General features: G+C 42.4%; 2 protein-coding genes across 2 annotated transcripts; one reads left to right on the forward strand and one right to left on the reverse strand.

The window, feature by feature from the left end:
• The first annotated feature begins 8222 nt into the window (after positions 1 to 8222).
• On the forward strand, positions 8223 to 17079 carry errfi1a (ERBB receptor feedback inhibitor 1a). The gene is made up of 4 exons (XM_061220414.1): positions 8223 to 8421; positions 11478 to 11599; positions 11721 to 11794; positions 12622 to 17079. Exons 2-4 carry the CDS (start codon positions 11553 to 11555, stop codon positions 13665 to 13667), a joined length of 1167 nt encoding a protein of 388 aa, XP_061076398.1. The 5' UTR covers positions 8223 to 8421; positions 11478 to 11552; the 3' UTR covers positions 13668 to 17079.
• Positions 17080 to 20648: 3569 nt separating this feature from the next.
• Positions 20649 to 23922, reverse strand: LOC133109443 (mucin-4). Its single transcript, XM_061218765.1, has 8 exons — positions 23872 to 23922; positions 23715 to 23779; positions 22486 to 22688; positions 22012 to 22177; positions 21667 to 21837; positions 21475 to 21545; positions 20932 to 21074; positions 20649 to 20696 (listed from the first exon to the last, which is right to left on the reverse strand). The coding sequence occupies exons 1-8, from the start codon at positions 23920 to 23922 to the stop codon at positions 20649 to 20651; spliced, it is 918 nt and encodes a 305-aa protein (XP_061074749.1).
• Positions 23923 to 25008: the final 1086 nt, after the last annotated feature.

Below are 25008 nucleotides of genomic sequence, written 5' to 3' on the forward strand. Positions count from 1 at the left end.
CATTAAGAAGCTGGTGTACAGGTCTACCTAATAAAGTGCTCAGTGAGTGTATATGTGGAAAATATGACATATCTACATCCTTATTGACCCACCTCTGTTTTTGTGACCCTTAAACACTGTGGGTTATTGCACTGTGTCTCACTGTGTGAGTATTCCCTATGGAAGATTATTTGCCATCTAATGGAATACCTGATAAGCCTTCTTATCAGCCATGCTGTCCAGGAAGTTACAGGCTGTTCTACACAACAGATATAACATACAGTATGCCTACACAGTAAGCAATGGTGTCAATAATATACAAATAATACTAGAACTAATTAATACCACTACCACCACCACCATTACTACTGCTACTACTACTATGACTACTACTACTAATAATAATCATTATAATACATTTTACTCAATATTAGATGCATGTATGTGTGTTTGTGTATATTTTGTTAGTGTAGTTAAGAATGGGATGGAGGGAGAGTATGTGAATGCTTCAGGAACAAAGAATGGTCAATTTAAATGACAAAATCACTTGTTTGATTTTCACTGATGTATCTGGCACTTCAAAAGACATCAGGGTAATTAGAATAACGAGCTCTGTGCCTCTGGGACCAAGATTTAACATTCATATTGCACAATAACCCAGATTAACGCAAAGAAACCCCAAACAGAATGTTGCTCTGTGAGTAAGTATATCAAGCTAATAAAACCAAACAAAATCATGAATTATGATGACAACCTACTTCAGGTTCACAAAAAGTGTTATGTATGATTCTCGCATTTGCTTGAAACACATGCAAGTTATGTAATGTAATCAGTGGAAAGTTGCGTCTTTCAGGCCAGTAGGCTAGTTTTAGTGAAGAAGAACCCAGCTTGGAGCAGAGGCTGTTAATTAGGCGGCAGTGTTAATGAATGTGAGAATCCAAACATGGTGAGGCCATCGGCCTCTCTTCTGTACTCGGCTGCCTTTGATCTCTTGAGAAAAACAGATCTGACAGTCAGGAATACAGCATTAATATCAGACAAAGTGTACTTCCCAGAAGCATTGGGGAACAATATGCTCTTAGAACTTCTTTAAAGTTTACAGAAGAGTGTTGAACTCTCTATTTCTATATTTTTGGTAGATTTAAAATGGCTATCACTGTGGGAGGGTAGAGATAATGCAAATTAATTCATGACACAGTTAGAGTTGTCCAGACAAAACCAAGATCTGCTGCATAAGGAGCAGCTTGAACTTGAATATAAAATGTGCTTAATGTTGTCCATAAACACTACTGTATGGCCTGGCAGGTTGAATTTAAAACTGTCTTGGGAAAATGCAGTATACACATGCTTGATAAAAACTCCAATGCCAATAAAATGCCAACCATCTATAAGTATGACTGACTTGTACAATCTTATACTATACACCAGGTCACAGTGGAATGTCTACTCTACATATCAGTTTGTATGTGTGTCTATGTTCATGCAAAATGAAATGTCACAGATATACGGTATATTATACTGCCATAGTGGGATGAATGCTGGGGTGTTTCATTGGAATGGCAGATCTACAGTAATTTCACCTGCTGCCTGCCTGGGTGACGGGCAGATGCACCTGAAGGCAGGAGACTTATGCAATCGATTTCAGGAACCTTCTCAGGTACAAATGGGAAAGTCTGCACACCGTGAGAACTTTATTCACTACATGAAAGTTGATTACTAAACATTGGCTTTGGTGTGGTGAATAGCTTTTCTGGGAGCAGTCATCATGGTGTGCAGGCTTGATATCCATTTTTCAAGTTATCACTTGCACTGGTGTTATTTATTTGGATGTGCTTGAGGTGATGCATTATTAGTCAATACTGCATCACCTCAAGCTAATTATTGGCATTTGGCAGACGCTTTTATCCAGAGCGACGTACAACAAAGTGCATACCCATAACCAGGGATAAGTGCGCTGAAAGACCCTAGAGGGAAGTACAATTTCAACTGCTACCTGTACAACAAAGATAAGGACGAGGGCCAATATATATATATATATTTTCTTTTTTTTGAGAACAAACAAACAAACCAACAGAGCAAAAGTGACCAAAGTTAATTATCCAAACACTGCTTACCTAGCCAACTAAAAATACTGATACACAAAACAAGTCACAGAGACAACAATTAAGGTTCACAGGGAGGTAGGGAGGGATGGGGAGAGGTGCTGCTTGAAGAGGTGTGTCTTCAGCTTGCGCTTGAAGGTGGGGAGAGATTCTACAGTTCTGACCTCAACAGGGAGTTTGTTCCACCACCGTGGAGCCAGAACAGACAGTAGTCGTGAGCGTGAGGTAGAGGTTCGGAGAGGGGGAGGTGCCAAGCGGCCTGTGGAGGCTGAAGAGGTCTGGCAGGGGTGTAGGGTCTGATGATTTTTTGTAGATAAGCTGGGGAAGACCCTTTAACTGCTTGGAAGGCTAGCACCAATGTTTTGAATTTGATGCGAGCCATGACAGGCAGCCAGTGGAGGGAAGTAAGGAGGGGGGTGACGTGTGAGTATTTGGGAAGGTTGAAGACCAGACGAGCTGCTGCATTCTGGATGAGTTGGAGGGGTCTGATGGCGGATGCTGGGAGGCCAGCCAAGAGGGAATTGCAGTAGTCCAGGCGGGACAGAACCATCGCTTGGACCAGGAGCTGGGTCGAGTAGGGGGTGAGAAAGGGGCAGATTCTCCGTATGTTGTATAGGAAGAACCTGCAAGACCGGGTCACCGCCGCAATGTTCTCGGAGAGGGACAGTCTGGTGTCCATCACCACACCGAGGTTTCTTGCACTGGGTGACGGCGTGAGTGTGGTATCCCCGAGGGAAATGGAGAGATCCAGATGGGGAGAGGTTTTAGCAGGGATGAATATCATTTCAGTCTTGCCTGGGTTGAGCTTTAGATGGTGGTTGTCCATCCACCTCTGGATGTCCCTCAGGCAAACAGAGATACGGGCTGAAACCTGCGTATCAGACGGCGGGAACGAGACGAAGAGTTGGGTATCGTCCGCGTAGCAGTGGTAGGATAGCCCACGTGCAGTGATCACAGGGCCAAGGGAGCGAGTGTAAAGAGAAAAAAGAAGCGGGCCTAGGACTGAGCCCTGGGGAACTCCTGCGGCGAGGGGCCGAGGGGTCGATACCGAACCAGCCCAGGCAACCTGGAAGGAGCGACCAGAGAGGTAGGACTCAATCCAGTCCAGGGCTGTGCCACAGATGCCCGTTGCTGACAGGGCAGACAGGAGGATGGAGTGATCCACAGTGTCGAAGGCAGCAGAGAGATCTAGAAGAATGAGGACAGAGGAGAGGGAGGCTGCTCGTGCGGCATGGAGTGACTCACTGACGGAGAGGAGCGCAGTCTCTGTCGAGTGGCCCGATCTGAAGCCAGACTGATGGGGGTCCAGCAGGTTGTTGTTAGAAAAGAAAGAAGAAAGTTGAGTAGAAGCGGCTCGTTCTATAGTTTTAGAAAGGAAAGGAAGAAGAGATACCGGGTGGTAGTTCTGGATGATGGAGGGATCCAGAGCAGGCTTTTTTAGCAGCGGAGTGATGTGGGCCCTCTTGAAGGATGCTGGAAAACAGCCGGAAGACAGGGAGGAGTTGACAAGGGAGGTGACAAATGGGAGAATGTCTGGTGTGATAGTCTGGAGAAGAGAAAGAGTCTATAGAACTGTTCAGACCACATGCCCATATAAAACATACAGAAATACAGGAAACAGGAATGTTCAGAGATACAGGAAACAGGAACTCTCATAGACATAATTTTATATGTCAGGAGCATAATATTCCCATTTACAAATATGGATGTTAAGTAATTTTATATGATGTTTTTTTTTTTGTGTCAGTCATAGCTATCTATCTATCTATCTATCTATCTACTGTATCTATCTATCAATCAATCTATCTATCTATCTATCTATGTATCTATCTGGCTATCTATCTATCTATCTATCTATCTCTCTATCTATCTATCACTCAGAAGGCAGATAAACTCCTTTTGTGACTTGTGCACTCGCACTCACACATGTGGGACATGTGATCGTCATGCTAATGGATCGGTTCCCCACACGCAGTTTTGCGGGCAGTGAGGTGGAAGTGGGCAGTTTCTTTGCAAGCTCGTTGCATCAGTGGCCTGCTGCGTGCGGAATGGAAATCTTCCTGGATTTACAGAGGGGCCATGGAGCAGGGAGGACAAACAGAGTGCTGACTCAGCGCATAGTGTACCCTGCACAGGACACAGGCTGTGAAATGGCATTAGGGCCACTCGGCCATGCTAATCTCTGCAGCTCTTTAACATGTCCCTGTCTTTGTGGCTCTGCATTTGTTTTCTTTCCTCCATTACATAAAACACAAATCCTTTTGTGCCTTAAGAGGAAAAGCAATGGTACAAAGAATGAGTCAAACCTTTATCATTGATGTCTGCATATGTATTCATGCAGAGGGGAAAAGTTAATTTATTTCACTGTCGATTGAAAGTTGAATATAATTAGGTATATTATAAACAGTTTAGGACAAAATAAATGTTCCCCCCAGTGTTCACCTCATTCCCATCCACATAGATGGCCCCAAGCCCCCGTTCCGTGCAACAGCTTTTGAAATGTTATTTCAAAGTTTTAGAATCAGACGTGTGTGTCGTCATTTCAGTAGGCTGCCAGTAACTGACAGTGTCTGATGTGGATCCGGGCACTAGAGCATGAACACTGACATCTCTGTGTGCTGCACATCTCTCCCTCCCTGTTCCACTTAATTACACCACTGTGCACTGCACTTGTTCACACTGTGTCTCTCCACCCCGCCCCACCACATAGCACCAGTCTAAGCTCCACCACATAGCACCAGTCTAAGCTCCACCACATAGCACCAGCCTAAGCTCCACCACATAGCACCAGTCTAAGCTCCACCACATAGCACCAGCCTAAGCTCCACCACATGGTACCAGTCTAAGCTCCACCACATAGCACCAGCCTAAGCTCCACCACATGGTACCAATCTAAGCTCCACCCATGCTATGCCTCTCAGCTAACCCTGTAGCACTTCACTGTGCTGCTCCTAAACTTCCCCCCTGCCCCAAATTCATCTGGTAATGGCAGGCCTTGTAAAATCTATCTGTGACATTATTAAAAAGGGATGTACTGTTGACTTTCTCTTTATTGTGGTTGCGAATGGAATGCAAGTACATGGGGCTTTTTATGAAATCCCACTGTTTCCAAGCGATCTTTAAATTAAAAAAGACCAGAGGAAGTCATTAATTCTGAAGGGGGTGGAAAAACACTCTTTGGTTATTGCCTACAGTGTTGTAGTGCTTTAATACTTACCTTCGTTTTAATGAGCTGGCTCATGGCTCGATGGTGTGTTTGTAGGGCAGTAACAGAGCCATGCAGTCAGTTCAGCTCAGTAGCTTTATTGTCCTGAGAACGGAAATTATCTTTGCAGCCAGAATTAAGAACATAAAAAATGAATACAATGCTAAAACCATTACAATTAGTGGGCCATAATAAAGTATTAGAATTACTCAGAGATATGTCCCAGCATCTTTTTTCTTGTGTTCCGAAAGTGCAGATCCATGATCGATTGATCTCTTTCTCAGAATGTGGGAGGATGTATCAAATTTCCTCATGATCTTGGGTACTGTAAAAGTTTTTATTTTAATTTCACTTGCATTTTCTTGGCCTGCGTAGACAATGACATATAGGCTGGTCTGGCTCCTCTTCAAGTACCAGCCATTGAGTGAGAGGACCCCAGTCAACGAGCAGATGTTTAGCTCACCACATTTCCCCAAGAAACCTTTGTTCAAGTGCTGATGAATGGCAGACAAAAGGAAAGCAGGCTGCAGTGGTCACAGCCCTGGCGCACTGGCCGTGTCACTGTTCTGACAAAGCGCCTCAGCACTGTCACAGTTTCACACCATGCCATAAGGATGACACCACACCGCGGTACCAATAGAGAGCTGCAGTGCTGGCACACCTCTGCTTTGAGTCAGCCGCTCGATGGCAGTGGCACAATCACGTGCGCGACGCACACCAAACCCTTTTTCTATTTTAACTTTGATCTTAGACCACATGTGAAACTACTTCCTCTCTTTCGGGATAGACTGGAATAACCTGGTGATGTCTTCAGCTGGGCCCCACCCTGCAGCAATCAGCTGTTTGTGTGTGCGAGAGATAGAGCGAGAGAGAGAGAGATAGAGAGAGAGAAATACCAAACAATGTCATGTTATTTCCTCTGACAGTGTGGATAGACTTGTCAGAGCAGCCAGTATACAATAGCCCTGCATGAGAAACCCCCTGCAGGGTTCTCATGGTACTCGTGGATGTACAGCAAGTGAATAATATCAGGTTTTGGAATAAATGCGTATCATATCCGCAGGGAAGCAAGCACTCAAAGGGAACAGGTTGTTTTGCCTCTGGCTACTGCCCCTATCTAGCCCCCACACACTCAACAGGCTGTAGCTTCAGCCTTATAAGGAGCTTCCTGTGTACACTGACATCACATTGGGCTCATGGTGAGGGTGGGGCAAGGAGTGTGTGTTATTGTGTGTCCGCGCATGTGCTGGAACTCATTAAGAGGACAAAAGTTCATGGCCAAGTTTCTTTCAGCATACAGAAATCTTGGCCTGGATCAGATGTGCATTCTATTTCCCTCTTTCTGAGCACAACATTACAGCAATGTACAGACATGGGATAGAGTGACGCATTTTCAGCATGTGCAAACTCACAGGCACACACCCTTAACTTCTCTCTCATAAACATACTTATCCTAACCTTCTCAATCACACTTACAACCCCTACATACACGTTTACAGACATATTCTCATACAAATGTATGGACAGACACACTCACTCACACACATGTTTTCCTCCAGCTGTAGCTAGCAGACTGGAATGCGAGAAATGTGCTGATCATGAAAGGGGATTATGGGGATACTGCTGTGACGATAAGGTTATTAGGTTTGGAGCTAGAACCATGGGTATTTACTGACCACAGGCACATTCTGTTCTCCCATGCACCCCTCCACTATCACCATACATTTACTTCATTCTGCAGGTGCCTATATTGCTGTGAGATATCTTGCCTCACCACAGGGTAGGTAGGTTAGTTGAGTTTATTTGTTTTCTGAAATTGATAGACAATCGAAGCAAAAACACACTTTCAAATGTACACATCTCGGGGCCTAGCAGATACGTTTTGGGCTATTTTTGTCCTCAGATGGACCACTGCAGATGAACAGCATCAATCTGATAACAGGCAGCCAGGAACTCTGTCACCCAGTCAGACCTCTCTCTCTCTCTCTCTCTCTCTCTCTCTCTTTCTCTCTCTCTCTCTCTCTCTCTCTCAGTGGACAGGGGGACACACAGAAACCTGACCTGTTTAGTTCTAAATATTTCTGATTATATGTATGCCCATGTTATATATTGTAACGTTGCACAAGTTCTTTCTGTAGCAATTATTTGTATGTAACTGCTTTGTCAATGGATGGAAGTAAAAATCCTTCCAATAACACACAACTGAATTGAATAGAGCAGCACAGCTTTGTCTCAGACAGATGTTTCCCATTGATGCATCTTCAGTCCACCATCACACTGGTGTGTCCACAGTGGGGCACAGACTCTGTGGCGCCGTACAAGCACGAAGGGCAGCTAAGCGAGATTAATCCTAAACAATTTCAACATGTCACAGGGAAGGCAGATTTACGACACACGCACTTGGGATTGGGAGTTCAGAAAATGGCTGGCATTTTCCATGCTATGTTCAATCACAATGTTGTCTGTGACATAACACTTGGCAACCTGTAGAAATCCATTTAATGCTTGATAATTTTAAATACAAAAGTATAGAAATTGGCAGCACCAGTCATATTTTATTTTTTGAGTTATTGACAATGCGATCTAAATCAAGTCATTGAATCATCTGAAGTGCATAAAAGGTAGAGGTCGGTAAATGCATGAACACTTAAGAAGTATGTCATTTGGGTTCACATTCAATTATTTGCTATAAGTTAACTTAGGCTTATATTTCATTTAATTAATTAATAACACGTCATTTGAGAATGTTTTTTTCTTCTAGGCCAACCCTGCACATCTGTGCAGTCTTATGAATTGTGGTTTCACACAGAAAGAGCCCCGTGCGGCCTTTCGAAATGTGAGCGACACCTTTAAGGGGCGCTGAGGGCGGAGCTACTGTTTGACAGGGTTTATATAGGAGTAGCTTATCGCGGGGTGCCATGAGCCTTGTGAAAAAGGTTCCCCGTACTACCTAGTCAGTGTGTAACTGTGATGTTAATATGCTATTTGCGTGTTTACACCCATTAATTCGATGATTGGACTGATTGGAGCCGACAGAGTACAAACTCGTCTACAGCAAAACGAAAGGATCTGGCTATTTTAGCAAGCGACAAGCCATGGATTGTGAGCGTGTGCGTTAAATACAAGGAGATTGAGGTGAGGGGATCAGCCAAACTCTGTGAATTTGACTGTTGATGACAATGACAAGTTACTGATGTTGTCCATGTAACTTGTAAATAGCCGACAACAATCAAATACTAAAGTTTACTTGCAGTGAAAGAGTACGTAGGGAGTGATTCTGGAAACGTTTTATTTTATCATACAAACGTGTCGACTAGCCTACGTACGCTATTAAAGACTTTAAACTTTTGAGATTTAAACAAATTGAATTGACCAATCATGACCAATGTTCAGGCATCCCCAATGTTTTTACTGTCACCCAGAGGCTGGGGCAGAGGTGGTCTTATGATCTATTAGCCTATGTGAACACATTGGTCGTATTTAGTCAGTCAGTAGCTTATATATTATCGCATGTAGACTATTCTCTTTACAGAAAATAATTCGCTCCTGAGTCACCTGCTCAGCGGAAATCTTTAAACAGTTTAGTTACGGAGCCGACCGGGGAGAGTAGGGGGTGTGCGCGGTACGCAGCGCTTGCTGCACAGGTAGAGCGGGTATGGTTGCTAGGAAACCGCTGTCAGGGATAGAGGCGGAGTGGAGTGTCTAGCCTAATATTGTATGTCCCTTTCAGTTCTGTAAAAAAACAGTATCTGTGGATATTCGAATAGAAATTGATGTTATGTTGCTCTTCTGCTCAGTTGTTTATAGAGCCTACACGTAGTTCTCTACAAACGCCAATACTTAGACTAATAAAGTAGGCAGCACACGTTTCATTAATGGGGCAATTTAATTTAGCTACAGGAAACCTTAATGGTCACAGAAACACCATCCTGTATACTTTGCTTTCATGTATATGACAGTAGCCCTCCTTTTAGGCCAGAGAAGATTCCAGTGCATGCCCTGTGCAATAGGCTACACATTAGGCGTAGGCGACCTTTAAATATTCTTAATATGTTTGCGTCTGTTTGACTTAAAAACATTAATAAATAGCGTAGTCATGTGATTAAAGAAAATATTGGCTAAAATGAGTGACGCACAGAATTCTAGGCCTTAATAGCAATACACATTTTGGTTTGCTAATACATGATTAATACTACATGATACCAGGGAAGTGCATGGTTAATTTTCGTACAATAGATTGACATTTATGTATTGTCAAAAAACGATATTATATAGGCTATATATATATATATATATATATATATATATATATATATATATATATATATCTTAACCATACTGATTACAGTAGCCTATTTGGGAGGCATATTGCGATACCATTGCGGGAAGTCCTGTATTGTCAGCGATAAATGTGCTATGTGTGGTACAGTGCTCCTCCACAACGCGGGTCCCATTTGGCACCTGTTGCTAGAGGAAGCGCGGGCCAGCTTAGGTTCATTGTCACGGGTCATGTTTCGCCCAGTCTGCGCCGGACATGCCCCAGGTTCCGAAGCCACGTTGCGATAAATAGACAGCCCTGGGATGCGAGGCCACGGCGACCTAAAGACAAATATGTTTATTTGGATATTCGGTTAGGTTAACACGAGGGAGTAGGAACTGCATTATTTTCTACGTTTTATACAGTTTATTGATTCACTTTTTTGGGTGGGTGCGCGACACAATAATCGTGTTTTCCTTCCTCCTGGCTCTGAGCTGTCACATACCTCCGTCAGCTGATGCATTGCCATTAGATACTTCCACCAGCCTATTTTAAGTACTTTAGGGCCACTTGAGAAAACACAATGAGCCATTCTTGACTATTGAAAGCAGTCTTTCACAGACCTTAAGTTGTTCTATTTGCAGGAAGAATTCGTTGTTGGTTTCTTCCGTTTAATTGAGGTCTGCCGGAATCGAAAGGTCCGATTATATGTGTTACACAAATTAAGCGACGGATTTCTTACTGCAGTACATATTGCACAATTAAACATGTCCTGTTACTGGTTTTCAGAATGCATCAGTATTTTTCCACATCCAAAGCCAATGCAAAAAATGTGAGCTTGATCCAACCACTCTTCAAAATCTTTTATTTTTTACAGAATATTTTACATCTACCATTCAGAATTTCAAAAATACGTGACATTTTTAGGACAGGGAATTAAATAGTTCCACTCCCCCTTCAACTTCCTTTATAACTAGGGAGCGACTGTGTGGTGAAGTGATTAGAGAACCTCTGCCCTAGACCAGTGTTTTGGGTGTCAATCCCAGTGGAAAATAAGTCTCCATTGGGGAAGCATTTTAGTTATTTGTGGAAACATGTTGTACTGGTGAAGAGTGTGAATGCTTCCAGATTGAACCATTGTGCCCAATAAAGAACCCTTGAACTAGATTGGGTGTCTTCACATAGCTTTTTTGCTGACTGTGGTTTCACTTGTGCAGTGATTGGTTAACTGAGGTGTGCAGTGTGCAATTATCATGTCCCTGCCCATTTTCCATAGTTTTTTCTTTTTCTGTGTGTTTTTACTCCGTGCTCCCCAGTTTTCCGTTTTCATTTTCTTGCCCTGTGTTCCCGTAGTCCTTTCAGTCAGTCATTCGTTTTTATCCGTGTCTCGTTTTCTGTTCCCCAGCAATCACACCTGTTCGTTGTTGAGTTAATTTGTCGGTGTATTTTTACCTGCCTGTTTATTCTGTTACTGGCTAGTTCATCAGCTTTAGTCCTTGGTTCTAGCCTATTCCTATTTCCTATTTCCTATTCAGCCTGCCTGTCCATGTTTCTACTCCCTTTGTGTACCCTGTGTTCTGTTTTTGATCTGCCTTCTGTTTTGCCTCAGACCACTTATTGGACCTTGCCTGTTTGGACTCTTGATTCTTGCATTACGTTTTGTACTGACGCTTGTTTTTGAACTACCTTTCCCTTTTTAGATTTCTGCCTGTCTTACGATTACGTATCACCACTGTCATTCTATTCTACCACTGCATGCCCCATCTGCCTGTCATTATTAAAGTCTGTCATTGACACTTTATCCCCGAGTCTGCGCATGGTTTTTCTGTCCTGAAGCCTGACAGGATTGTGTGAATGAACGTGCGAGTAACCGTGAAGGAATAAGCGAGTGTGAAAGAGAATGACATCGACCTGTTGCCTCCTCCTCCGTCAGGTTCCAGCTGTTCCCGGCCAGGTTAAGCTCGTTGGCTTGGATGCGACTGGATTGCAGCTGGGGTATGTCCACGGTATGGCTAGTGACAAGCCCTCCTGGAGCCCGCCCCCTGAACTGGACAGGTGGGCACATATTAGGAACGCTGTGCCCATAGCAGCCATTCCCATCTGCTGTTCAGAGTCTGCTTTTTACCAGACCAGGAATGTACATTCTTTTTATTATTATTATTTGTATTTTTTTCAGATCTTGCCTTGGTCTGGATGCCACCCCGCTGGAACAGAACCACAGAACACATCAACAAGTCCCGGCATCAGAGAGTGAGCATGCACACACACACACACACACACACACACACACACACACACACACACACAAATGTCTGTGTTTTAAGCACATTTCTAAAAAATGAGCATGTATTTCAGAGAATGCTATATACTGTACATTTAACCCCTTCAGTCTCACTGGCCAGTGTGGCTTTTTTTTTTTTGTGGGCATGAATTCCTTTTTTCACAATGCAATTTTCAATCACTATGGTAACAGGATATACCACTTGAAAGCGTTCACATGGTTAATGGTTCTATCTAATCTATTTTAACCAGCCATTGCTTTAGCGACAACCATTCCTAATTTTGTAACGTGGGTGGCAACACTAGAGCGGAGGGACCTTGCCTCCTCTGCTGTGATTATTTTTGAGGAAGACCATGAAAACATCTTTGGCTGAAATTTAGAGGGCATTTTTATTGACATGACCCCATTTTACATAATCTAAATATTTTCTCGAAATATTTTATTCAATATGCTTATAAATAAAGAACAAGCCTGCTTTTGAATATTAAATGGCATGAAATTGTGGAATGTGTTTGACTTGTTGATGGAGGTTGCGTATTTGACAAAAACTTAAATCATTGGACCTCAATCAATATATCAGTATACAATATGTTATTATTGTGATTATTGTACACACCCATGAAACCCATCATATAATTTCATTTCCATGTGTCATTTCCATTTTATTTTCACAAACATAACTGCTACATGAATACATGAGAAAGCATGTATTCATGCTGGCTTACCAGCCAGCCCTGTCTTTACAGATGAGGTTTACTGAATGACCCTGTCTAAACAGAGCTCTCTGTGTGTGCAGGGCAGCATTCACACCCACACAGCCCAGGGGCCCAGCGCCTGCCCCCAAAGAAGCCCCGCCCGTCTCAGCTCAGCCTGTCGTCCGGCCCCGAGGCCTCCACGGCCAGCCCCTCCGGGGATGACCAGGTGGTCCCCTCTTTCCAGCGCTTGTCCGTTTACGAGCGCAGCCCCCCTCACACCCCGTCCCGTGCGCCGAGCAGGGGCTCCAGACCCCTGCCCCCTCTCCCGGGCCCTGTGGAGCTGACTGCGGGCCGGCCCGCGGAGGACGATGTGGAGTTTTTCTCCGGCGTGGAGGACAGCCGGAGACTGGTGCCGGAGCCCTGCCCCAAGCTGCCCCCCCTCCGCCCCAGCGACCCTGCAAGGCACAGCTTCAGGGGCTGTGGCCAGGTCAACCAGGCGTACCGGGAGGGCCCGTGTGGGGCCCATGTCCCGCTCCAGCCCAGGGAAGATTGGTATCAGAAAGCACTGATGCCGCAGGAGCAGGCCACGCCCTCTTCGCGCGACCGAGCCCATCGCAGGCTGCGCCGCTCCCATTCTGGCCCCGCCCTACGGCAACCCTGTGCCCGCCACGGCAACCTCTCCCAGGACAAGCCCCAGGTGCCACCGCGGATTCCTATACCGCCCCGCACATTCAAGACAACTGACCCCACTCGCCGCTGGTCGACAGAAGTATCCTCCGGACGGCACAGTGATGAGGACAGACCTCCTAAAGTACCCCCCAGGGAGCCCATATCCTCCCAAACTCCCAGCCCCAAGAGCCTCCCCACCTACCTGAACGGGGTCATGCCCCCCACCCAGAGCTTTGCCCCGGACCCGAAGTACGTCAGCCGCACCCTGCGGCGGCAGCACAGCGAGGGCTCCCCCTGCATTCTGCCAATCATGGAGCAGGGCAGGAAGGCAAGCCACACCCACTACTTCCTCCTCCCGCAACGCCCCGCCTACCTGGACCGGCTGGAGAGGTTTCTACGCGGGGCGGAGTGCGAGCAGAGGTGCCAGGGGGAATCCGGCCCCGGCTGGAACAGCGTGCCTCACACGGACCTGGTCTAGAGCGGAAACCCAAATCTGGACGTTCTGCGTCTCCCATCACTGTGCCGACAGGGCCCGTCTGCCATATATGTCTGCCACCATTGCTGTGGGATAACCCGCTAATGACAAGCACTCGGGCTGGAGGTTCTATAATCACAGCTATAAATCGAATCTCTGTCGTTAGTTCGACCTTCATGCTTTAAGGAGGCGGACAAATGTCTCTGTTGCTTTGCGGAACTTTTCTGTCGAAACGACCTCATGATGCAGCCTCGCAAGGCATAGCTGCTCAAGCAGTGTTGTGAGGAAATGAATGACCCTGGATTACTATTTTGGATATTTTATTGTACTTCTAATTATTATTGCTTTTGTTAGTGTTGTGAAAATGTTAGTGTTGTGTCATTCTGCTTATATTGTGATGTAGTCTGGTAGGAGCTGGACTTCTACCAGATATTTAATATTTATGTTTCTACTACCAAATACTGTGCCTGTGCTGTTTTCGTCTTTTGTGTTATGTGGACCGTTTATTTGCATGGTTATTGTTCTTATGCAGGTGGCTTCACTAAACTAAAATATTTATGTTATTTATTTGTACAGGTGGATATTTACTGGAACAAGTATTACCCTTGTTCAAGGGTACAATGGTCAATTAAAAATAATATTTAAAACATATTTATGGCAGACCAAAACATGAATTCCATGAATAATTTAAATCATAGCATTTATTTAAACATTCTCTCATACATTTGTAAATTATGAGTAACGTTTTTAGGCTTTCATATATTTTTATGTTGAAGTAGAACTGTTTCTATTGATTCTGAGTTGTTCCACCAGTGTCTGTGTGCCTGTGTGTGAGTGCATGCTTGTGTGTGTGCTTGTGTGTATGTGTGCCTGTGTGAGAGTGCAAGCTTGTGTGTATGTGTGTCTGTGTGTGTAGTTTCTGTCATGACTGCCATATTCAGTAATCACCATTGTGAGTGTTTGTAGTTCAGACCTGCTGTGTTGTGTTGGTTAAGAATGCTGATGTGTCTTGCTTACTTCCAGTGCTTCTTTCCTGTTTCAGAATTTAATATTAATTAGATTAATGAAACCTGCAATGCTGCTCTGGCTGCTTCAGTAAATAATATGAAATATAAATGTTTTTTTTTTTTTATATATCGAACCTGTTGTAACGTAGCATGTAACATGTTTGTTTTGCACATCATGTGAAACTTCATTTTTAAGTCAAACTGTTATCTGAACTTGGAATTAACTGACCTCTTCTGCCTTGCTAATTATCATAACATCTTAATTAATATGACAGATCTTTCTGTCAACTCATAAAGGGTATCCCACACTCGCCATTAAAGGGGCATTCAGGAGTTCATGCTCTAAAGCAAGAAACTACAATTTAAGTAACTCCAAAGAATCTTGTACTCCAATGTTGTTTCCAGAGGATGTACTTACAGTATGATTAATTTTCACTGTATTTAAATTGTTGGCATTTATATAGCGCCTTTTATTTTATAAAGCGCTGTACAATTGATGCTTCTCATTCACCCATTCATTCACACACTTGCACACCTACAGCGATTGGCTGCCATGCAAGGCACCAACCGGCAACCCTCTGTCTACCAGACAACTGCTCTGACCGCCTGAGCCAACGTCAGCCCATTTATTAATCATAAGCAACAATTTGACTCCAATGGGCTCATATTGCATGAAGAATAATTGAGTAATATGCATACATATGACCTCAGGGGGCAGAAGATGCTTTGGAGTTACTGGATGTGTATTGTATTGGTTGAGACCAAATACCCTTGAATGCCCTATGCCTGCCTTTGTAAATGCTGAAACTGTCAAAAACATACACTAAAATTGAAACAATATATTTTTTTTAAACCCGGAAAGTGAGCTATACCTTTAAAAGGAAAATAGACTCTCCTTACACAAAATAATCTAGTGCTCTGCACATGGACTGTTAAATATGTACAAACCAGGCGTACCGGGAGGGCCCGTGTGGGGCCCATGTCCCGCTCCAGCCCAGGGAAGATTGGTATCAGAAAGCACTGATGCCGCAGGAGCAGGCCACGCCCCCTTCGCGCGACCGAGCCCATCGCAGGCTGCGCCGCTCCCATTCTGGCCCCGCCCTACGGCAACCCTGTGCCCGCCACGGCAACCTCTCCCAGGACAAGCCCCAGGTGCCACCGCGGATGTGCAAATGTTAATGTTCATTTTCTCCATATATGGCAAATATTTTGAAGCGGCCAAATAATTAACAGAAGACATAAACAAAAAAACAGATCAACTGAATTAATTCAGTAAAGGGGTGGAGCTTTGGCCAGCATTTTACAAAAAGGAGACCCAAAATTTGGCCATTGCCACACAAAATATTTGTTCTCAGACACAGATCATAGTTTATTTTGTGAAGATTTTGATTTATGAACAGAAATGTATGAAGACATTTGAAGACACTTGTGTTATAATGTGTTAGTTTGTAATGATTGCTGTTTATGTATTGTTTGAAAATTTATATCCATTTATAACACACTATAGTCTAGCCTGAAGTGCCAGTGATGGGTTTAGTCAGTGAGACTGGTGATGGGAGGTAAATTAGTCATTTTATTATTCTTTGCTGGGCTGTAGCCAGCCATTGTTGATAGAGTAATAGTTACATCAAGTAAAAGACTGGCTTGTTTAAGATATCTGTGCTGGGAACAAGAAGGTCCACTTTTTGAGTAGGGGTAGGTCGTTTTTTCCAAAAAAGTTGACCATGAGCAGTAATGGCTGTTTCCTTGGCTTCACTGCCTGGCCCCTCCTACCCTCCCCATGCTCTGCATTAGGAACATAATAGAGTTTGGCTACACGAGTGCCCCCTGCTGCTATGCACTGATTACATTAGTGTTTGACTGGATGAAGACTTTTAGAAGGAGGGCTTCCTTGCTTAAACCTTGATATGACTATCTCTTGCTGTGAGATTTGCACTGTAGGAACTCAAATCACCACTGTTTGAGAGTGTGAAGGCAGTACTGATCCTTTTAGTTGTGACATCTGGACAGGGCTCTCCTGGTTCTGGGGGCGCTTGGTCCCTTAAGGGACTTAGTTAAGTTGCAGCGCTGAAGGCTTGACCTGAATATCAGAATATGCATGTCATAAAGGCGTGGATCCTGTCTCCAAAACAAATTAAAACATTGTCTTCCTGTTTTTGTGATGGAGACAAACTTCTTTAACGAAATGGGTTTTAAATACTGCCTGTTCAAATGTAATTTTTTTGTGTGTATTTAATCCAGAGAAAGCTGTTTACATTTTAGAACTAATGTGTATGCCATTGTAAAATAATATTATTTAAAAAAGAAGTCTATTTTTAATGTCTTAAATGCTATAAATGAAGGCGAGTTCATCATTGAGTTGATTACCTGCTGCACTGTTATCATAGTATGTGGTATTGTGTACAGTATTGGACTAATTTTTTGTGCTAAAAAGATAAAGCACAATATACTACATATAAAATAATAAAATAACTTATTTGCAAAATCTTCATTGTCTTTTTCCATATTTTTACAGTTCAAGGCCAGTTCCACGTCCTGTTGCTTAACTTCCGCATATTGGCATACATCAAAAAGGCTGCTTTGAACTTACTTGAAGTCTGTTCTTCCTTTAGGCCTAGATGCACTCATATCTGTGATTGTAAAGCCAACAGGTCCTCATAAACTTATGTAAATACCGAAAATATCATTTATCTGCATCAATCAAGGACATTCCAAAACCTTAAATCAAAAACGAAATAAAGTAAACAATTCACAAAGAAAACTTGCCTTCCACAACATTCATTCATTCATTCATTATCCTAACCCACTTATCCTGAACAGGGTCGCAGGGGGGCTGGAGCCTATCCCAGCATACATTGGGCGAAAGGCAGGAATACACCCTGGACAGGTCACCAGTCCATCGCAGGGCACACACACCATTCACTCACACACTCACACACTCACACACTCATACCTATGGGCAATTTAGACTCTCCAATCTGCATGTCTTTGGACTGTGGGAGGAAACCGGAGTACCCGGAGGAAACCCACGCAGACACAGGGAGAACATGCAAACTCCACACAGAGAGGCCCCGGTCGACCGGGATTCGTACCCAGGACCTCCTTGCTGTGAGGCGGCAGTGCTACCCACTGCACCATCCGTGCTGCCCCTTCCACAACAAAATACCAAATATATGATAAACTATATTTTGTGCAAGTTATCTATTTCCCAAAACTTCACAGAAAGGGCAAACCCACTATATAAAAACGGAGAATAGAAATAGAATACTGAAAATACTAAACGGAAGAAATAAAAGCAGGATCAAAAGAATAAAAAAATATGAAAAAAAGTTAATGTAAAAAGATGTACTTTCTATGGGCCTTGACCTGACACAACATGCCTCAATGCATTTGGGAGGGCCCCACGCCAGCACACGTCTTCCCAAACAGGTGCAGTACACTGGTGTTCCCTCACTCATTCACAGAGCTCTAGGGCACTGGGTCCAGGGAGTGTCCCAAGCATACGTGAGCATGAGAAATGTTATCTCCACAGGAGGATACAAACATATGAGGGTAATCATTGATCTAAAAGAAAATCAGAATGTAGTTTTCAGAATCAGCACACCGATCACCCAGATCATGAGGGTAGGAAAACCAGCTCCCTGCTGTCCTTGGGAATAAGGGGTCAGGTACAGATATCATTGCAAAAGTGGACACAGTTGTGGGGGGGAAAAAATATGAAAATTATATCACTATGAAACATGGCATGTTTTGTGCACAGAGGAATGCGGAAGTATAATGAATAATTAAATAAAAACAGTGTGCCCTTCACCATCCTCAAAGAACCACAAATTATTTCACATAAACTGACAATGCCATAGCAGGGTTTATACCAGGGGTACACAATTTCGGCCCTGTAGGACTGGTCAGCCTTCTGGTTTCTGAACAGCTCTATAAAATATGCTAGTTCATTCCTCTACAGTAAAATCTTTACATTTCCAGACTTTGGCTGTAGCTGTTGCTTATACAAATGTCAGATCAAGATGTGATTGAGCAAATAAAATAACTGAGCAAATATTGGCACAACCTGAAACGGGTCAGAGTCCTTGCACACCCTGGTTTATGCATTTCATATCATCGGCACAAAAAATACAACAATTTTAATTAAACAGGATCTTAACACGACTTGGAATTAATACAAAACAACAAAAACTATAGGCCTAGGCATGGATCAAAATGAAAATTATAACTGGTCAATATTAGCAAAAAAACCCTCATACCACCATTCGAAGATGATAAAGTCTTACAGTACCATAACATACTTATATTTTGCCTGTAATGGACATATTTATTAGTAGCTCCACAGGAAATAATATACTTCCCCTCAATGAACAGCTTAGTGGTAACCAGAATAGTCTACAATATACTTTGTAGAAGCATGACCTCTGCTGGTGTGGAAGTGACATTTATAAATGGGCCTGTGTTTGACCTCTACAAACTCTATTCTAACAGTGCACTGTACTGCTCCTAGGCCAGGGCTGCCCAACCCTGTCTATGTGCATGCTGGACTGAATTATATCAGTTAAGGCTATATATTTTTTGCAAGTGGAAACTGAATGAAATTAAATGCAGTCACTGCTGCCAAGGAGGGTTGAAAGATTTTGGTATTGTTCATGAAATTCACAATTTGTCATTATTCATTCATTGTCTGAAACTGTGTGGTGAATTTTGGCATCTGTATTCAAAACCATTTTGGATGTTTTGAACATCCCATGTCAGCCTCTTTTGAGTGACTTCGGAGTATGATATGAATTTTAGTCACAGCAAAATCCATGGTAGATTGTAAAGAAGAAGTCCTTGTAGCGTGTTCACTGAAGTTACATACAGTCACTGAGCACTTTATTAGGTACTCATTAGACTTTTAGACATTTATTATTTGTCTTCTGCTGCTGTAGTCTATCCACTTAGAGGTTTGGCACGTTGTGTGTAGGCTACTTATAAAACACTACTTTTAAGGACAGTTGGAAAATGAGGCCAATGCAACAAACGTACAAGACAAGAAGCAAAGAGTATTGATTTTATTGGTTAAGTTCTCGCCTTTATTGTTATGCAGGAATATAAAATCAATAAAAATATCATATTGACTAATTTCAAGCCATATTTAATTTAATGACACATTGTTGAGAGAGAGAGAAAGAGAGAGAGTAGTGCTGATCTGAAACCTGAGAGAGCAGTGCTGATCTGAAACCTGAGAGAGCAGTGCTGATCTGAATCCTGAGAGATCAGGGCTGATCTGAGACCCGAGACAGCAGTGCTGATCTGAATCCTGAGAGATCAGTGCTGATCTGAGACCTGAGAGAGCAGTGCTGATCTGAGATGTGAGAGATCAGTGCTGATCTGAGACCTGAGAGAGCAGTGCTGATCTGAAACCTGAGCGAGCAGTGCTGATCTGAATCCTGAGAGATCAGGGCTGATCTGAGACCCGAGACAGCAGTGCTGATCTGAATCCTGAGAGATCAGTGCTGATCTGAGACCCGAGACAGCAGTGCTGATCTGAATCCTGAGAGATCAGTGCTGATCTGAGACCTGAGAGAGCAGTGCTGATCTGAGATGTGAGAGATCAGTGCTGATCTGAGACCTGAGAGAGCAGTGCTGATCTGAATCCTGAGAGATCAGGGCTGATCTGAGACCCGAGACAGCAGTGCTGATCTGAATCCTGAGAGATCAGTGCTGATCTGAGACCTGAGAGAGCAGTGCTGATCTGAAACTGAGCTGACCAGATCTTGTTTTACATACATGAGTCAGATGAGCCTCTCAGATAAACATGATTAAGGAACTTCACTCTGCCAGACCGATCGAAGTTCCTTAAGTACCTCTTTTCTATACTTCCTACGAAATGGAAAGTAATACTGGTTTAATATAGTGATCAAAGGTTCAGAGGATGCAAACACCCTCTTAAAAGAGTTTGAGATGAACAGAGGGAGTGAGATGCATATTGCTATTGGTCAGTCGATGAAGGTAGCCCCTCTGGATGCTCGAATCTCATCTGAGAAAGAAAAAATAAAAATGTTCAAATGAACCACTGGAACATAATTAATTAATTTCCAATGAATCATCAATGACTTGAATAAAATCCATTAGGAATGATTCAGTTACTGACTGCTTTCTTCAGAGCTAGTGTAAGCACATAGAACTGCACAGATAACTAAGTAACAGCAGATATTTCAGTATTTAAGGGCAAGGGGAATGTTTAGAAAACAATGCAATAATAGTAAACCCACTTTTGATGATTTGTAAGGGTTTTCTGGCAAAGGCCTGAATGATCCTCGATTTGGTGCATTGGGAAAGATCTGGTGGTCATCCAGGTCGTACCGTCCAGCTCTCCCAGACAATCCTGTCGACTCTGGATCTCTGTTGATCAAGTCTGAAAGCAACAAACGATACTGTGTCAAACATGCCTGTCCTTACTGATTGCACAGACTGACATTCAAAATGGTCAACTCTGTAAGCTGTTTCTTAAAACATTTGAATTTGACCCTATGGAAATACATAATGGGTATGGGCAAGTATAACGAAGGTAGTATAGATGATCGAACATGATGATTATATGATGATTAAACATGCCTCTCTATGAATATTCATGAATAACTACATCAGAAACTGAAACATCCTAAGAAAACTACAGGATGGAGGAGGTTACCATAACAGAAAATCTGTGCCAATAGTCAATTAAGTAAATAATCATTTATTTTTTTACATACAATATGGGGAGTGAGGAACATTAACAATCAAGTAATTATTAATAACTGAAAAATATGACTGACCTGTGTTTGAAAAGTTGAAAAAGTCTTCATTAGGAAACATAAACCTTCTATTATGTAAATTGCTGCTGAACCTGAAAGACAAACCAAACATTTATCAAAATGTTATTAATTGTGTGCTATGTAGAATGTATAGTGTTGTCAGCATCACATCAAAGAGGTGTACTCTATATTTATAAAAGGATCTCAACACACTGTTGTTCCCCCTTCCTCCTCCTCTTCAGAACCAGCACAGCCACTATGAGAGCGATGAAGAGCAGCAGTGCGGCCCCCAGCACGCCGAAGAGTAGTCCGTAGAACCCTGCGCCCCTCTGGAACATCTCGCACTGCTGGCCCTGGTACTGCACCAGTGGAGACGAATCACAACTGCGCATGGAGCAACAGGATTAGCATCAGCAGGAGGAATGTTGATGCCACCACTAGGGGGCCTCTCACTCAAATTTGGCAGAGAAAAATCTGATGCAAAAATGGATTTAAAAAAAGTTGTGAAAATGAAAAATTGATAAACTGATGTTAGTATAGAACCACATCTATCCTTACACACAATTGGGCCCAGTCTTCATATTACTGCACTGTCCGTGCTGGTTGCAGTAGTCAGGGTGTGTTTTACAGTAGCCTGAACACTGCCAGACCCCGTTGATTATCTCCAGGGTGTAGTTGGAAAAATCCAGGTCGCAAGACATGAATGGCTTCAAATTTGAAATGTCTGTACAGAAACACTCAGTCACTTCAATATCTCAGTCCTCAACATGTTTTTAAGGCAATGAGCACCACATTTTAGACTCCCTGCCCCTTTAAGAAAGTAAGAGGTCTAAGAAGGAAAATATGCTGTGGACAGAATAACTGTGTTTTACATCTTTAGATTTCAGTGAACTTTCAATTCATTTTAATTATATTATGCAGTATGCAAACATTTGAATGATACTTTGACAATAATCAATATTTCCTTGGTAATTATTGGTTGTTAATATGAAATGGTTTAAACCAAAAATGTCTGGTTTCCCTTGTACTCACTCTTTATGTTTGATGCTTGCAGAATAATATTGGTATCCTGAATGGCGATAGGTCCAACGGTTTGATTCAGATTTCTTATATTTTCTGTGTCGCTAAAAATTGCCTCTAATGTGTGCTTCAGACCCTTATTCAGGAACATAATTTCCGAGTTGTTGTTAGGATAGTTGTACTGAGCCACGCTCTCAGCAATAATGCTTCCATTCCTGGAGGGGAAAATGTTCTAATAAGATAATTTGTTCATAGAGAATACTTTTAAATACAGTACACACAGTGCCCTCCATAATGTTTGGGGCTAAAGTGATACTAAAAGGCTTTACATTTGAATGGATCTCTATGGGAATTGGGGGGTGGGACTAGATTCAGCTCTAAATTATGCTGATACAGTGTAGAACACATTTGGTGGCTAAATGGGTTTAAGTCATCAGGGGTCCAAGGTATCAAATGAGACTGAAACCACTGTGCTGCTGCCAGATATGCAGTAGATATGAAAATGATTGTTTCTCCTGAATATCTTTAATTCAATTGGAAAATTTGTCAGGAGAGACAATTATTTTCATATTCCCATTCATTGAAATGTAAAGAATTTTAGTCTCGCTTGTAGGACAACCTGAAAATAAGATAGGTCACAGATATCAGGAAGTTATGGCAGGCAAGTAATATGCAACAAAATACTAAACATGACTACTTTCATTTACATAACATTGGTGTATCCCAATTGAAATGGGGGGGGGGGGGGGGGGGGGGCTATGAACGACTATGAACTCTAACTATAAACACTGCTATATTTTCTAAATGGGGAAACCAAAATGTATAAAGATGCCCTTTATTAAAGACTGACAATGTGCACTTTAACCACATTTTGTACAATTTTCAAATTGTGGAGCACAGTGGCAAATAAATAAATAATGGGTCTCAACGTTATGGAGGGCACTGTATACACCTCACCCACCCTCCTCCATACACACACACACACACACACACAGCTGATTTACTAAAACACAGAAGGAAAGATGAGCTATAATAATTTGTGGAATTAATAGATTTACATATCGTCCAAATAACCAAAGAATAGGATTTCATAGAATAAGAACAGAGTAACCAACAGCTGACAGGATTATATGCTAGGAGTTTTAACTAATTGGAAAGTACCTTCAGTAATTCCCTGACAAAAAACATTATAATATTTAGAAATTAACCAAAGATTTTCTGTTATTGTTGACGTCCCTTACTTGAGCGCAATGACTTCCACATCTTTAAAGTTTCGAGGATCTGCTTGATTACAGAGAACACCAAGCTGTAGAAACAAAAGTGAGAGTACTGGTTTATGTTCATATGAATTCAGTGACACCTTCACACAACACTTGGAAATATACTATATGTACATACCTGAGGTTTTAAGCGGTTGATTAAATCTTTTGATATGGTTGAGTTGATCATTTCATATCCAGGAATGAAATCACGTAGAATTCTGAGTGTGATGTTCACTCCAAGGGTTGGTCCTGATGTGCTGTCTAGAGAGATGTTTTTTCTTAGTTAAAAAGAGCAATGCATCATGCCAAGGTGTCAATAATTCACATCACCATCAAATCTCTCAGAAATTGTAGCAATGTAGCAATTGAAAATTCAACATTATTGTTGAATTATTATTATGTTGAGGAATTATGACATTCATTACTGACTTACTTATCAAATAATTGTTGAACAAAAGGATTTTGTTTATTTTAAATAACAAAATTCTAAATTTTTATGACAGGATCCTCACCAACGAAACACTTTGGCCCTGTGAGCAGTGAGTAATCAGGTCTGAATATGATCTCAGATAATGGCAATAATCGGGCCATCCTATAGCACATTTTATGTATTCATGTTTTTTCTCAGTTTAAAAAGATTAAGTGGATAGATTTCTTCATAGAAATCACAAGTGAAATATTTATCACATAGCATATGTGATACATTTAATGCTCTGCCTCAAAATGTATCGTAATATTTTCAATTATGTTCTTGATATTTCTTGTTTATTCAGGGGATTTCCATCAACTGCAACATAAATATAGAAAATGTGAAAATGTTTGGTTGGTGCGTAATGGGGGTCAAACGTGTGTGTGTTTCTGTGTGTGTGCCGGCGTGTGTGTGTCTGTCTCAATGGGGGAGGCCTAGCAGACCTCATACAGCTATAAGATACCAAACTTTGCAACAGACCTGGGGCCTCATTTATAAAACTGTGCGTAGGATTCACGTCAAAAGGTTGCGTAAGCATGAAACCTAGGACGTGCGTACGCAAAAAAATATTCTGATTTATAAAACAGTGCATACGCACATCCCAAGCCAGTTTTCCTTTATAAATCACAATCAACTCTAAATGTGGCGCAACTTTGCCAGCTTCATGTCCCGCCCACAGTTGCCTATAAATAGGCAGTGAAACACCCCTAATGAATATGCATTTCACGAAGACGACAATGGCAAACGCTAAAAAGAAGGCCAAGAAAAGGGATTTCAGCCATTTGATTGCCTCTGAAAAGCTAC

The sequence above is a fragment of the Conger conger genome, chromosome 14 (genome assembly GCF_963514075.1).
Source record: "Conger conger chromosome 14, fConCon1.1, whole genome shotgun sequence".
Taxonomy (NCBI): Eukaryota; Metazoa; Chordata; class Actinopteri; order Anguilliformes; family Congridae; genus Conger; species Conger conger.